Source organism: Nematolebias whitei, chromosome 16 (genome assembly GCF_014905685.2).
Source record: "Nematolebias whitei isolate Nwh7 chromosome 16, NemWhi1, whole genome shotgun sequence".
Classification (NCBI taxonomy): Eukaryota; Metazoa; Chordata; class Actinopteri; order Cyprinodontiformes; family Rivulidae; genus Nematolebias; species Nematolebias whitei.
The window spans coordinates 5,372,151-5,386,931 of record NC_056513.1 but is presented as its reverse complement, the minus strand read 5'-3'; the positions used below and the strand labels follow the sequence as shown (position 1 = coordinate 5,386,931).

Sequence of the window (14,781 nt, the reverse complement as noted above, 5' to 3'; positions counted from 1 at the left end):
TTAATGTTAGTTAGATATTAGTTAATGTTAATTACATGTTAGTTAATATTAGTTAGATGTTACATAAGGTTAGTTAGATGTTAGTTACATGTTAATTAATGTTAGTTTCATGCTAGTTAATGTTAGTTAGATATTAGTTAATGTTGGTTAGATGTTAGTTAATTCTAGTTACATGTTCCACAGCTGTCAAGCACTGAGTCTTTTGTTTCATTATGGAGCAGAGCTCTTCTTTTTTAACAAAAGCAAATTAAAATTAAATTTTATTTAGTCTGCTGAATTGTTATTGAACTGGATTGTTATTCTGAATAAATCATGTTGAGTTGGATAAAGTATTTTTTTTCTTCTTTTGGCTGCTCTCTTCTTCAAGGGTCACCACAACAAACTAACTCACACAAATACTTAGCAATAGTTTTTACATTGGATGCCCTTCCTGAAGCAACTACAGAACACTGAGCTGCCACAGCCCTCTGTGTGGAGCAGAGAGCTGCCATGTTTAGCTGATTGGCTCAATTGTCCCAAGGTGTGATCGAGAGAGTGAATGGTTGTTTGTCTCATTTGTTTCTATGTGTGCCTGTGATGGACTGGAGACCTGTCCAGGGTGTCCCCCACCTCTCACACAGTGATGGCTGGACATGGGCACCAGTGACCCCCATGACCGGAAACGGAAGAAGCGGGTAAAAGATAATGGATGGTCCGGGGAGTTGAACCTGCGGCCTTCCAATCACAGGCTCACCTTCTCTAAACATTGCACCACCACCCCCCTGTTGGATTGGATAATGTATCTGAGCTTTACTTATATTAGTATTAATTTTATGTTACTTTTTTTATTCCTTTTCTTAAAACAACGAGAGTTGGAGCCTCCACAGCATTACATATTCATAAACTACCACCATCAATAATCCCAGAATAAGCAATGTGCTCAATTAGTAGTAAGCCCCCAAGAAAAAAAAAAAAAAACAGGTGTAGATTCACAAGAATAAAATGCACATGCATAATATCTTTGTTATTCTCCCCTGGGGAGGGGATTGGTGAAGTGTGACACGCTGCAGCAACGCAACATCCAGTTCAATTATTTTAGGTGCGTCATCCAGGAGGGCTGGAATGTTTCAGCAAGTCTAGTCACCATGAGTTCACGTCTGCTAGGTTTTGTTGTTGGTTCCATTCCTCTTGTCTCCAACTCGTCAGGTCATCATGTGACTTTGTTCAAGGACAGATTCATTTCGTTGTTTCTTCCTGTTCATGATCTTTCTGGATTTGTTCCATGTGCTTCAGGATATTTCAGTTTCTGATTTCTGTTCTGTTAAATGAAATTATTTCATCAGTTTGTTTTTATACTGAGCTCCTGCTTTTGGTTCCTTAACCATACCACTTAATGACACTCTAATTTAAGGAAAATCATTCTAAAGAAGATACTTTTGGTGATAAACTTTACAAACATTTAACTTTTTTAACGTATCATTTTTGTTGCAACCCTGATTATTACTAACCTTCAAAGTCCACCTCTCCATCTCCATTCAGGTCTATATCTCGCAGGATCTCATCCATCTCCCGGTGGTTGAGCTGCTCCCCCATTAGCTTCTTCATGGCTTCTCTGAGCTCCCCGATGCTGATCTGACCATCGCCATCAGAGTCAAACTTAGAGCGCAACAAGAGAGTTGATATAAAATAAAAAGAAGAAGACAAAAAGATTTGAATTTAAGTACAGATATAATACAAACCTCTCTGAAGGCGTCCCTCAACTCTTTGACTCCGATCATATCTGCAGTCTCGGCGAGCATTTTGGGACCCATCAGCTCCACAAAGTCCTCAAAGTCCACTCTGCCACCACCTAAAAGAAGTCAAGTCAACTTTATTCATGAAGCTCATTTAAAACAGCAGTTGCTACCAAAGTGTTTAACAATACAAATCATTGGGCGTAGTTTAATGAGAGAAAAAATAAATAAATAAAACTGTAAAATACTAAATCAAATCACACTGTGTTAAAAACCAGAGAAAACAGGCGTGTTTTAAAAAGAGATTTTAATGCAGGAGTGAAGTGGTCTGTCTAATGTTGAGGGCAGATTGTTCCAAAAATTAGGGCCCAAGACTGAGAAGGCCCAGTCACCTCTGAGCTTCAGTCTGGTTTTTGGATCAACCCAAACCAGCTGGTCATATGATCTCAGCACCTGAGAAGGAACATATGGTTGAAGTAGCTCAGAGAGATATGAGGGTGCACAGCAAATTAGGTACTTAAATTCAGCAGGATGATTTTAAAATCAATTCTGATATGCACACGGAGCCAGTGAAGGGAGAACAAAACTGGTGAGATATGATCAAACCTATGAGTTCCTGTTAAGAACTGAACGACAGCATTTTCGATGAGCTGGAGACTTGAAAGAGAGACCTGACTGACCCCAACATAGAGTGCATTACAGTAGTCCAGTCAGATAGTAATGAAGGCATGGACTATTTTTTCAAGGTCCGATCTGGTCAACACCGACCTAAGTTTAGCCATCTGCCTTAACTGGAAGAAGTTTATTTGCAGAACAAAATTAATCTGCTTATTAAACTTAAAGTCAGAGTCTAAAACCATCCAGGGATTTGTAACAGACTTCTTAAGATATGGCTGAAGAGAGTCACAGTTTACAGGAACATAGACAGCAGTAGAGCTATGGCTAAACACAATGACTTCAGTCTTCTGATCATTAAAACTTGAAATAATTTAAAGCCATTCATGCCTTAATGAGACATTTTAACAGAGGGTGAATGGAGCAAGAACTATTGGGTTTTACAACAGATGAATCTAAGAATTAAACAAACAGTTACAACAGATAAATCTAAGAATCATCGGCATAGCAGTGAAAAAGAAGACCGTGTTTCCTCAGGATAGACCCAAAGGAAGCAGATAGATTGAAAACAGAAGGGGTCCAAGAATCGAGACCTGAGGAACCCCACAGGAAAGATGCACTGAAGCAAATACACTATTACCAACATTAACACAAAAACTCCTGTCACTCAGATAAGAACAGAACTGTTCACACAGAAAAGCCAGCACAGACAGGGATATTTGGAATGTGAATATGACGTGAATTATTCTAAATAATATTATATCAAGGAGGAAAAATAGACAGTTTTGGCCTTTTGACATTTTGTTGCACCTCTGTATTGGAGGTGGGTGTTTTCTGTGTTTAATGGACTCACAGATCTGCTGGCTGAGTTCTATGAGTTCCATCTCAGTTGGCATGTAGCCCATGGTCCTCATGCACTCGCCCAGGTCCTTGTAGCTGATGAAGCCGTCTTTGTCTTTGTCAAACTCCCGGAAGGCCTCACGCAGTTCTGCAGATGAGAAAAAGTACAATGAAAATTTTAAATTATCCAGAAACAAATAGCTAAATCCAGGAGTAATACAAAATATATATATATAGTAGAAAATAAGGACATTCACTGTGATTACTGCCCCAAACTGTTTTTTTATGGTTGGCTCATACTGGTGGCTTCAAACTGGACCCCATATATGTGTGGATGAGCACATAAGATACTTTTTTAAACAAACAGGAAATTATTATTTTAACTTTAATGGCTTTATCTAAATGACCAGTTATCTACCTATTGCAACATTCTGTAAAATAATAATCATGTAAATTACCTAAAAGGATATATAATGGCCTCTGACGAACATCGATTGCAAAAGATCCTCAAGCAAAAATTCAGCACAACTTTCCTGTGTTAATTAATGGCTAATTGATGAAGTGCACAGTTTGCTTTTGCACAAAACTTAATAATTACAGCAGTGTTGTTGCAAATAACAAAAAAATACTGTTTTTTAAACCATTTAAAATAAAATAAAATTGTTTTGTTATACATTTTTCCTTGCCTGATGCCATAATAATATTAAAAAAGGAACAAAAAGGTATCAATCAAATTATTGAATGTTAAATTAAATAGTTTACTGTATGTTTTCTATGCAAACGCACATAAATGTTTGTTGCCCTCCTTTATTGTGTGAATATTTATGAAGCGTTCACACGATTCTGATCCATTTTTCTTACATTTTTATTTATTTTTTCTGTATATTCTTTGGCACGGTTCTCGTTTCGCAGTTTTCAAACAATTTTAACAAAGCATAAATCAAAATGTTCAGCTCTTTCAGGACAGTCCTGCTATGACTTTTGGTATTGGTGCAACTTTAGCTTTTTGAAATATTTAGCCTTTTCTGTCTTTTTTTTCTCATAGAAAATGAATTGAGCTCATTTTACATCCTTCAAATCTTTAGATCTGTTTACAACCTTTTACTGCTCCTTTCACATTTTGTTCTGCTTCAGCTTCTTTCAATTTCATGTGCACATTTACACTTTTTTTCCAGCTACTTTCAGATAATTTCAGCTCTTTTTTCAGCTGTTTTGTGCTCCTTTCAGATTCTTTCTGCTAACTACAACATTTTGGTGTTTCTTCTAACTTCTTTCTGCTCCTTTCAGCTTATTTCTGCTAGTTTAAGCTTTTTCTACTATTTCAGCTACTATATAGTTGTTTGTATGCTAATCTAAGCTTTTTCAGCTATTTCCACATTTTTTGCACTCATTTCAACTTTTGTCAGCCAGATTCAGCAAAAATGTGCTCTCTCCACTTCCTTGTAATTTCAGCTCCGTTCTGATTTTCTAACTACTTTTCAGCTGTTTGTGCTCAGGTGAGCATTTTCAGATAATTTTTACTTTTTGTGCTCATTTCTGCTTCTTTCAGCCTAATTGGGAAAACATATTTTTTCTTATTTTCTTCTTCTAATTTAGGCTTGTTCCACTTTTTCAGGTACCTTTTTAGAATTTTTTTTTTACCTAATTTCAGATATTTTCAGATAAATTTAATTTTTTTCATGGTAATTTTTGCTACTTTCAGCCTAATTAACTTCTTTCTACTAATTTCAGCTTATTATGCTCCGTTATGTTTTTTTTTTTTCTTCCCCCGGCTAGTTTCAGAATTTTCTGTTATTTCAGCTACTATTTAGCTGTTTTTATGCTAACTGTAGCTTTTTCTGCTAATTCCACAATTTTTTTTTTAGCTCATTTCAGATCTTTCCACTTCCTTCTTGTAGGTTAAGCTTCTTTCTGTCTTTTTTTGACTATGTTTTAGTTTGTTTGGGGATTTTTTGGTGTTAATTTTAGCTTTTCTTAGCTGATTTCCTATTTTTGTGCTCATGTCTTCTTACTTAAACCTAATTCAGCAAATATATGTTCTTTCTGCTTTCTCCTGCTAATTCAGGCTAGTTCTTTCATTTCAGCCTCATTTCAGCATGTTTTTAACTAATTTCAGCTGTTCTTTAGTAAGTTCTGCTGCAATAAGCTTCACAATGCATTTTCTCAGGAAATGCAATTTTTCTAGTTGTTATTGTTAAAGTTCGTTTTATGAAACGTTGTTAGGTGCTAGTTTTGGCCAAGGAACTCTTGTAAAAGAGATTTTTAATCTCAATGAGTTTCTTCTGGTAGAATTAAGAATTATTAATAAAAATAGTCCACGTGAAAGATTTTTTCTACTTGAATAGTACCCATTTTTTGTGTTAGTTACAGTTCGACTACACCAATTGTTTACCGGTAGCATGCCAGAATCTTACACGATAAGTTTTTTCCCCACAATAATTTAATAATGTGTCAGGTAGTTCAGGAATATTCTCTTAATACATATATATATATATATATATATATTGTTTTATTTCACATTCAGAAGTGCAGGGAGAAACCTTTGAAGCTGACTCAAGGATTAGGAGGAATGGAAGAAGCTTAAAGTGTGAAAAAACTATTTTGCTTATAAAAAATAATCCTCTCTTTTGATCTTACACAAAAGAAGTAAACATTGAAAACAGACAAATCAATATCCTTTTCATAAATTTAAATAATGAAGTGCTGAACTGAGACTTTGAGGAGAAAGGTTGAGAGGAAAGTTATTCAGGAGGAGAAAGAGGAACAAAACGAGGGTTTGGATTCAGCTTATAATATTTCCATACCTTCCATTTCCTCTGGTCGTAGATCTCGGTCCTGTGTGGAGAAGAGACAGGACATAAAGAAAAATAAATAAAAATTAAATTCATGCTTTATGTTACAACTCAGTGACAAACCAAAGATTAGGAAACATTTTAACTTCGCATGTTTCTGCTTTTACACCTTTTTCATTCCTCTAAAGCCTTTTTCTTTAGTTCATCCATGTGGGCACAAATTCTATAATAGGATTATGAGGTTTTTGATCCGACTGACCCTCTCAGGCTTTTTGAGCTCAGCTGCAGAAAAAAAAACAGTCTAAATATGCTTCACATTAAGCATTTGAGACACATAAAAACTGTCGAATGCAAAAACAAACACACAAAAACATCTTCAGTGGTCTGTGATAGACATGTTCACACATTTATAATAAAGCCGCCACAGTTCCCTGCTCAGAACTCCAGTTTCTATTCTAACTCACCAGTTTAAAGTCCACACACAGCCCTCTCAAATTTCACAATTATTTCACCATTTTCTGACTGAACTGGGAAATTTCAGACAGTTTATGATCGTTGTCTAACTCCAGGTGCTTCTCTTCCGCTGATGGACCACTTTAGGCAGTCCTGAGAGTTACCACGATCCAGAAGAACTGACAAATGTGAATAAACGATATTTAAAAAGCAAGTGCAATCTATTCGTTCTTAAAAATCATCCCTGAAAGAGTGACCGCCGGCCTGCGGACGAGTGGAGACCTCAGAGTCCTGGCCATGATGGTGCTGGGCCAACAGAACCCGTAGCCCCTAACTAATTCAATGTGGTAATGTGTGTGTTTGTGTGAGTGAAAATTAATCCTGAAGAAAATGAAGTTGCTCAAAAGCAGCACTTAGTGTTTTATGTCATTTTGTTCAATTATTCTACATTTGTCAAAAAAACTGAATGCATGAAATTAAATCTAAAAGTAAACTTTTCCTGCAACAATAAACTGACACACTGCTATGTGACCCACACCACAGAAAGAAAATCAATTTATTTAAGTGTTTACAGTGGTCTTTGCAAAATCCTAAAATGAGTAATCATCCATCCAACCATCCATCCATCCATCCATCCATCCATCCATCCATCCTGCGAGAAGCAGGGGACACCCTGGACAGGTCTCAAGTCCATCACAGGGACACGCAGATACAAACGAGACAAACAACCATTCTCTCTCTCTCTCTCTCACCTTGGGACAATTTAGAGTTACCAATCAGTCTAACATGCATGTTTTTGGTCTGTGGGAGGAAACTGGAGTACCCGGAGGAAACCCACACATGCACGGAGAGAACATGCAAACTCCACCCAGAAAGGAGATTTGATTCGGCGACCTTCTCGCTGAGAGGCAGCAGCTCTACCAACTGCACCACTGTGCAGCTGTGAGTCAAAAATCAATTCATCTCATAAGCATGTCTGATAAATTAATTTAAAGAGCAACAGTGAGGAAAACAAATAAACACAATCTCCATTTACAGCTGACGGCTTTGGACGTTGTGGATAAAAGGTTGGGGTGGGACGAGTCTGTTCGCTCATTGTTCTGCGGGGTCATGACATCAGCATCAGGAATAAAACGGGCCCGGATTAGAGAATGCTGGGGACACACTGCAGTGGCAGGGAGATTACAGCCCTAAATTGTATTACAAATCATGGAGGCTTATCGGTTTATCATTTCCCTATCTGCAGCTTATTTTCATCTTCATCTGAACTGCAGTTTGGCTGGCTTTTGTTTGAACGGACATTAACACACCTGCACAGGCTGAACAAACACGTGAAACTGAGGCCCTGCTTACACGAGAACAACCTCTGGAAACGTTAGTGGTTTTTTAAATGTTTATTGGGGATATTAAACAAAAAAGAGAGCAGGTTTACATGGAAAACGTTGTAGTTTTCATGTCAGTCGGGTTGCCAGATAAGAACTTGTGAACCATCTATGCACTGTCACTTTAAAATTATAGTATTTTGACCTTAACTCTCATATGTGCTGAATAAAAATATTCTAAGATGAGGTGTGTGTTGTGTTTGTTGAACAAAAGGAGTGTGTAAATAAGACATTTTAAATTTATCTGGCAACCCTGATGCCAGGCTCACCTGCATTCGTTGCATCTGCATGATCTCAGTTACAAAATGGTGAATACACCAACGTCTCTTTGGACCCTGGTTTTTATTACTTTTGTTCCTACATGCTGACAAAGCATGTGAGCAGCACAAAAACTCTCTGTTCTCTGCCGTTTATTATAACTGTTGTTAGTGCAGAATAACTTTGGACCGCAGCCGCCGTTAGTGCGCATGTGCCACTTCACATTTGCGATGCATTTCACACCTTCGAGGGGGTTTCCACTGAAAATCTCCACACTGAGACCTGGATTCAGAAACCTTTGGTTTCAGAGAGTTGGACTCCACCTGGGCTGCCTGTTGTCACGATTCTGTTCATAACTTTTATGGACAGATTTTCTCGGTGCAGCTGGGGGTGGGGGGATTCCAGTTCAGTGGCCTCAGGATTCCATTTTTGCTCTTTGCAGATGATGTGGTCCCATTGTGCTGTGATCTTCAGCACTCACTGAAGTTAGCAGCAGAGTGTGAAGCAGCTGGGATGAGAATCAGCATCTCCAAATCTGAGGCCATGGTCCTCAGTTGGAAAAGGGGTGGAATGATCTCTTGGGGTCGAGGGTGAGGTTCTGCATCACGTGAAGCAGTTCAAGTATCTTGGGGTTTTGTTCACAAGTGAGGGAAGAATGGAGCGTGAGATTGACAGATGGATTGGTGCAGCATCTGCAGTATTGCGGACTCTGTGCTGGTCCGTTGTAGTGAAGAGGGAGTTGAGCCGTAAGGCAAACCTCTCTGTTATTCGGTCGGTCTGTTCCTACTCTCTTCTATGGTCACAAGCTCTGGGTAGTGACCAAAAGAATGAGACTGCAGATACAGGTGGTTTAAATGTTTCCTCTGCAGGGTAGCTGGACTTTCCCTTAGAGACAAGGTGAGAATGTCAATTATCCAGAAGAAACTCAGAGTAGAACCACTGCGCCTCCACATCAAAAGGAGCCAGATGAGGTGGTTCAGGCATCTGGATGCTTCCTGGGGGCCTCCCTAGTGAGGTGCTTTGGGCATGTCCAACTGGAAGACCTCGGGGAAGACCCAGGACACAATGGAGAGACTACGTCTCTTGTTTGGACTGGAAACGCCTTGGGGTCCTCCCAGAAGAGCTGGAAGAGGCGGCTGTGGAAAGAGATGTCTGGACCTCCCTGATCAAGCTGCTGCCCCTGAGACCAAACTTGAGAACAAGCGGAGGATGATGGATGGATGGATGGATGGATGGATGGATGCATGGATGGATGGATGGATGCATGGATGGATGGATGGATGCATGGATGGATGCATGGATGGATGGATGGACAGTTTCTGAAAGAATGTGGGCTGTTGTCATATAAGTGAATGGCTGAACTGCTGCAGCTTTTTATGTGATATGTATGATGATGAACATGAGAGCTATTGGCTACTTTTAAAGATTCACTAAATGTCGCGATTTGTACATTTCTGTGTTTGTTTTAATGTGTTGAGTTTGTCCATCCATTTTCTTTACCCGTTTATTCCATTTTGGGTCACGGGGGTCGCTGGTGCCCATGTCCAGCAATCACTGTGCGAGGGGCGGGGTACACCCTGGACAGGTCGCCACTCCATCACAGGGCCACATAGAGACAAACGAGACAAACAACCATTCACTCTCTCACTCACACCTAGGGACAATTTAGAGTTACCAGTCAGCCTAACATGCATGTTTTTGGTCTGTGGGAGGAAACCGGAGCACCCGGAGAAAACCCACGTGTTGAGTTTGTTTTTAAGTTAATTTTCAACAATTAGTTTCTGTGCTTTCTTTGAGTTCAGGTTGTTCCATTGCCTTCTGTGTTTCCTGCCATTCCAAGCCAGTTTCGCTCAGTCTGTATTTTTCCAGGCACTCCCTCATTCTGCCCCGCCCACTTACACCTGTTCCCTGTTGTCATCAAGCAAGATGTCTCCCACCTTCTCATTATTCCCAGTCTATTAGTCTAAGCTTTGTTTGTGCTTTATGCGCATACTCAAGATCTTCTCCGTGTTTCCTTGACCTTTATATTTTGTAGTTTTCGCTGCCACGTCAGCTTTTTGTTTGTTTGAATAAATGTTAAGTTTAACTCGAGCTCCTTGTGTTTTACTTTTCTTCACAAACACTCAGTGTGCAAGATTCTGCTTCGTAAGTCAAGAAAAACACCAAAATGGCAAGGAACAGAAGTGTTGTGCTCTGAAAGCTGCATTTCTTTAAAGGATTATTTTTCTTTTTATCCAAGAAAAGGTTATTAGGAAAAAGCCCTCAGTCCCAACATACAGCATGTCTCTCAGGACCTAATCTCTCAAGAGATTTTAATGCTTTCTTCCAGCTGTGAGTTCAAATAAGATCAAACTACATTTTTGTATCTCATGTTTTCTGCTACATATGTTGAAGATGAGGGAATGCACTTTTCAGGAAAGTGAAGTTTCTGACCTATTTACGTTGACTGTGCAACCTAAAAGGTTTAAAATGTTATGCATATATCAAAAAAGTTCATGCTCAATAATCCAGGTATACAATCCAACAATTTTCAGTCAGGTCATCTGGAAGGAAAAAAGAAACAGTCCAGATGACCTGACTGAAAATTGTTGGGATGATAAACACAGAATAACTTACATAAATTAATGTTTTTGACCAATCAATGAGCATTTTATTTCACTCAATAAACCACTGACTAAAATATTAAACTGTTTAGCTTCTCAATCAACCTTAAAGTTTATTTTACCATCACTCCTACAAAAAATGTGTATATTCGTAAAATTGTATGTGTTAACATTAAGAAATAGTAATTTTTTTAATTCATGTATACATATATGTGTTACATTTTATGTTGACTGTGATGTATTTTTAATTTATTTAAGTGCTAGGTAAAGAAAAAAAAACACTTATTTACAAAAGTACAATTTCTTTCATGTTAACCCATTTCATGTTTTTCATATTTGTATAGAAATTATTAAAATAAGTTGCTCACTCACACTGTATGTAAATACAGCATGATTGTGCAATGCCCTAAATAAAATAAACTAGTTAAGTGGTTATTTAAGATCAAACTGTCCTGAAATAAAAGGACACACACATTTTGAATTAATTTGCTTTAAGGCAACAAGCTTTAATTAGAAGCAAGTCTTACTTAATGTTTTATTTCTGTGTTATAACAATAACTCATTAATTTTTATACATCATAATTTGATTTCTCTGAGACTATAAATTTCTAAAAGATGCACCAAACACTTATGATTTACAGCAATGTGCTTCAGGTATGTTGGAAAAGGGGAATTTTCCAGTGGACTTAGAGAACTGCACTGCCTAAACAAAGCAGGGAGGGAGATTAACTATTAGATCAACAATAAATCTGACTTTTAAACACATTTTAGTGGACACCTAATCCACTCTTTTCTAATCCTGGTACCAAAACGGCGTGAAGCTGTGCACACAAAGACTTTACAGAACATTTTCGATGGCTACTAATCACTGTTCACGCGAACTGAACAACATGCAGGTCGTTCTGCTGTAGACAATCCCTGCACATATTGCAAAAATTATATCAGAACTGCTGCAACTAATATTTTCTGTTGTGTTAAAAACTTAAACCATTGACAGGTTCATGCCCTGTTTAAAGTTACAGGGGGCACTTTTTCATAGGCGCTAAAGAGCCACATGTTGCCACGGAGCCGCAAGTTGCAGACCTTAAAGTTCACCAAGTCTCCTAACGACAGGCAAAGCAGAGCAACTTTGTAAATGTACTTCTGACACAATCAGCTCATAGCTTGATAAATTATTCACATTGTGTGTTTGTGCTGTAAAAGTAAAATAATTACATACATTTTTCAACTAAAACCACTATTTTCTAAAGTAAAATTAACAACAGCCTTTATATAACCTAAGTGGTCGTAGGATAATATTAAATACACTAAAAGTTGCAGTGATAAAGTTCTAAAATAAGTTTCCCACATTGATTATTGTTTCAACAAACCATATTAATTTTGAATATGTGCCTCAGACATACAGGAGACATCACTGAACATAGCTGTGTCTGTAGAGAGTGCATTTAAAACACATCAAGGTAAAACGACTAAATACAGTAAAATTACCTTATTAATTTACAAAAATACTTTTACAACTGTTTTATTCTCCTCCAGATTTAGCTCAGGATCAGCCTGAAACTATTGGCTCGATGCTTTATGGCTCATTTGATACATCTTTTTAAATTTAGTTTCAAAAGAAGTTGTTGACATTTATGTTTGACATCTATTACAATAAAAGCCTCCAAGATAAATTCAGCCCGAAGTTATTTTTAACTGCACACTTAAAAAAAAAGTTTAATTCAAAGTTTCTCTTTACGCAGCAGTTTTATGTGCATGCACATGTAGAATCAGCTGGAGGAGATATCAGTGTTAGAGATGGAGTCATGATGTTTTGTCATGAGCTGAACTGATGATGCGTGCAAGACGGCAAAAATCAACCAGTGGATGCATTTTAACAAAACTTTCAGAAAGTAATCACTGAATGTACAACTCATGCAAACAGGTGGCTACAGCAAAAGGCCTTAGAAAAAGGTTTTTTTTTTTTCAGATTTTGAGCTAATATTTTGTGTCGCTGTAGTTGAGGCTGCTCCTCATCTCATGCTCTCATGTCAATGTCATGGATCTGGTCAGCCGGACTTTCAACGCAATCAATAAAATCTTTTCAACAAAGCGACAAAGTCCTGGAGAGCCATCATGCCCCGCTGAGACTCACGCTGCAGGATACGTCATGGATCCGTGGGGAGTTTGAGAACTGATGTGCCTTTCGGTATTGTCTCAGGAGGATGCCGAAGATGTTTATATAATTGGAATCATGATAGCAGGGATTTTGTTTTTTGGTACTGGCGGATTCGTATGTTATCGGCTATTGAAGAAGACGGCAGCAGCAGTTTCAGCCATGGCAAAACTACAGAGTCTGTGTCAAGGTTTAGTTTGTGCTTCGAGGACTCAAAATCAGCTGATTTATGAGCTAAACCATAAGATGAACGCGATTTGTGAGAATCGTAGGCCACTTGTGGCTTCTGGGACTCAAGAGCATGTTGAGGACGACCTTGGAGGGGGCTTATAAGCACAGACCAATAGAATGCCCACAAAACTGGCCATTTTGAATCAAAAGTACAAGCAGAACTCAAGGCTGACGTGGAAAAACAGTCTGCCTGAAAAAAAAATCAACAACTGTGGCTTATCTGAATCTGACTCCCCCGTTTGGCCTCGAAACAGGCCGACTTATCAAATTTCTCCTGGGATATGTGTAAACTAAGGAAAAACTCTGTCTATCGCACCCCCCCACACCCCCACCCATTCCCGAGAAGACTTATCAGAGCCTCACCGGCTGACACCAACATCTTATCAGGACTATGGACTATCTGGAAGTGCTTCATGGATAAATCTCATCATCTTGTCGTCAAATGCATTTGTAATGTGTTTATAAATGTGCTGCTGGTACAGTTTTTTTAATGTTTTAAATGGTGTCCTGAGGACAAGCTGTGGAGATATCTTTTTTTGTAATACCACTATCCTCTCCTCATGGCTTTTCCCTCTTTTCTATCTAAAAAGTATTGTGTAAAAGGACAAGGGGCCGCGCTCTCAGGAGCAGCAGCAACGTGCACTCCATCCATCTTTTGCGTGACTGTACGAACATCATCTCACTGTATTTCGGTACAATGATAATAAAGCTTATTCTGATTCAGATTCTGGTTCACAAGAGCTTGCAAGTTGCATGAAATTGTACAAAATGTTTGACCAAGTTGGGTTTATTCTGTCACTGATCATCACGAGGATCTCAGAATAAAGTCTGGTATGAAACATGGTGGGTGATATACCTGTACATAATTTCAAAACGGCTGTGGTTGCAAACAGTATCATTTATTTCAGTGTTGGAGGTCGTACGTGTGCAGATGAAAGTCATACATACAAGCTGGCTTTGAGCGAAGCCCTGTCTGAGGAAGATACAAGCTGGTCCCACTATGTTGTGCAGCATGTTGCAGTTCTTAACCAGAGTGCACAGGGGGTCATCGAATGGACGCTTGCTCCCTCCTTCCTCTTCGTCGTCATCATCTGTGTCCAACTCCCCTGCTCCACCCAGGGACCCATGCATGGCAGCGGCCAACGGGGCCCCGCCTTCATTTATTGGTGACGTCCCCTTGAATAAAAGGATCCGGTCGGAAAATTATTATTATTATTATTACTGATGGCACTGACTACGACATAACTGGATTGGTCATTAAAAAAGTTTATGTAATTCTGGCACACATACAACACCAATACCAAAGATGTTAGGACACTGTCCAAAATAAATAAACAAACAAACAATTTAATGAATAAACAAATAAATAAAATAAACAAGCAAATAAATAAATGAATAAACAAACAAGACAACAGTGTTAGGCCACTGTGTAAAATGTAAAAAAATACATATTTTGATTTGAAAAATTTGTGAATCAATATTTTCTTTATGATGGAACATACAGTAGAATAACTTGTACCATTTCTGAAAGTAAATTAATTTAGATTTTTGTGGCAGCAACACTCTTTAAAAAAGTTATAATAAAAAAAAATCTAATCTTCTTCTAACAACAGTCTTTAAACGTAAAGGACCTGAGGAGACCAGTTGTTGGAGGCTTTGGCGGGAACGTTGTCTCATTCTTGTCTGATGGCGGAGTCCTGCTGTTCAACAGTCCTGGGCAAGTTTTCCTGAATTTATTGT

The 14,781-nt window shown here is 38.4% G+C and overlaps 1 protein-coding gene across 2 annotated transcripts in view; it reads right to left on the bottom strand.

Annotated features, from left to right (window-relative positions):
* The window catches only part of cabp2a (calcium binding protein 2a), a 35,195-nt gene that overhangs the window by 1,215 nt on the left and 19,199 nt on the right, over positions 1 to 14,781 (bottom strand). Inside the window, exons 3-6 of one of the 2 annotated variants that reach the window (XM_037690068.1) lie at positions 5,972 to 6,002; positions 3,181 to 3,315; positions 1,719 to 1,828; positions 1,488 to 1,611 (exon numbers count right to left, since the gene is read on the bottom strand). In XM_037690068.1, the coding sequence (XP_037545996.1) occupies positions 1,488 to 1,611; positions 1,719 to 1,828; positions 3,181 to 3,315; positions 5,972 to 6,002 (400 nt within the window). Of the gene's footprint in view, positions 1 to 1,482; positions 1,636 to 1,718; positions 1,829 to 3,180; positions 3,316 to 5,971; positions 6,003 to 14,781 lie in introns of those variants that run through there. The other variant, XM_037690067.1, reaches the window with a different exon arrangement.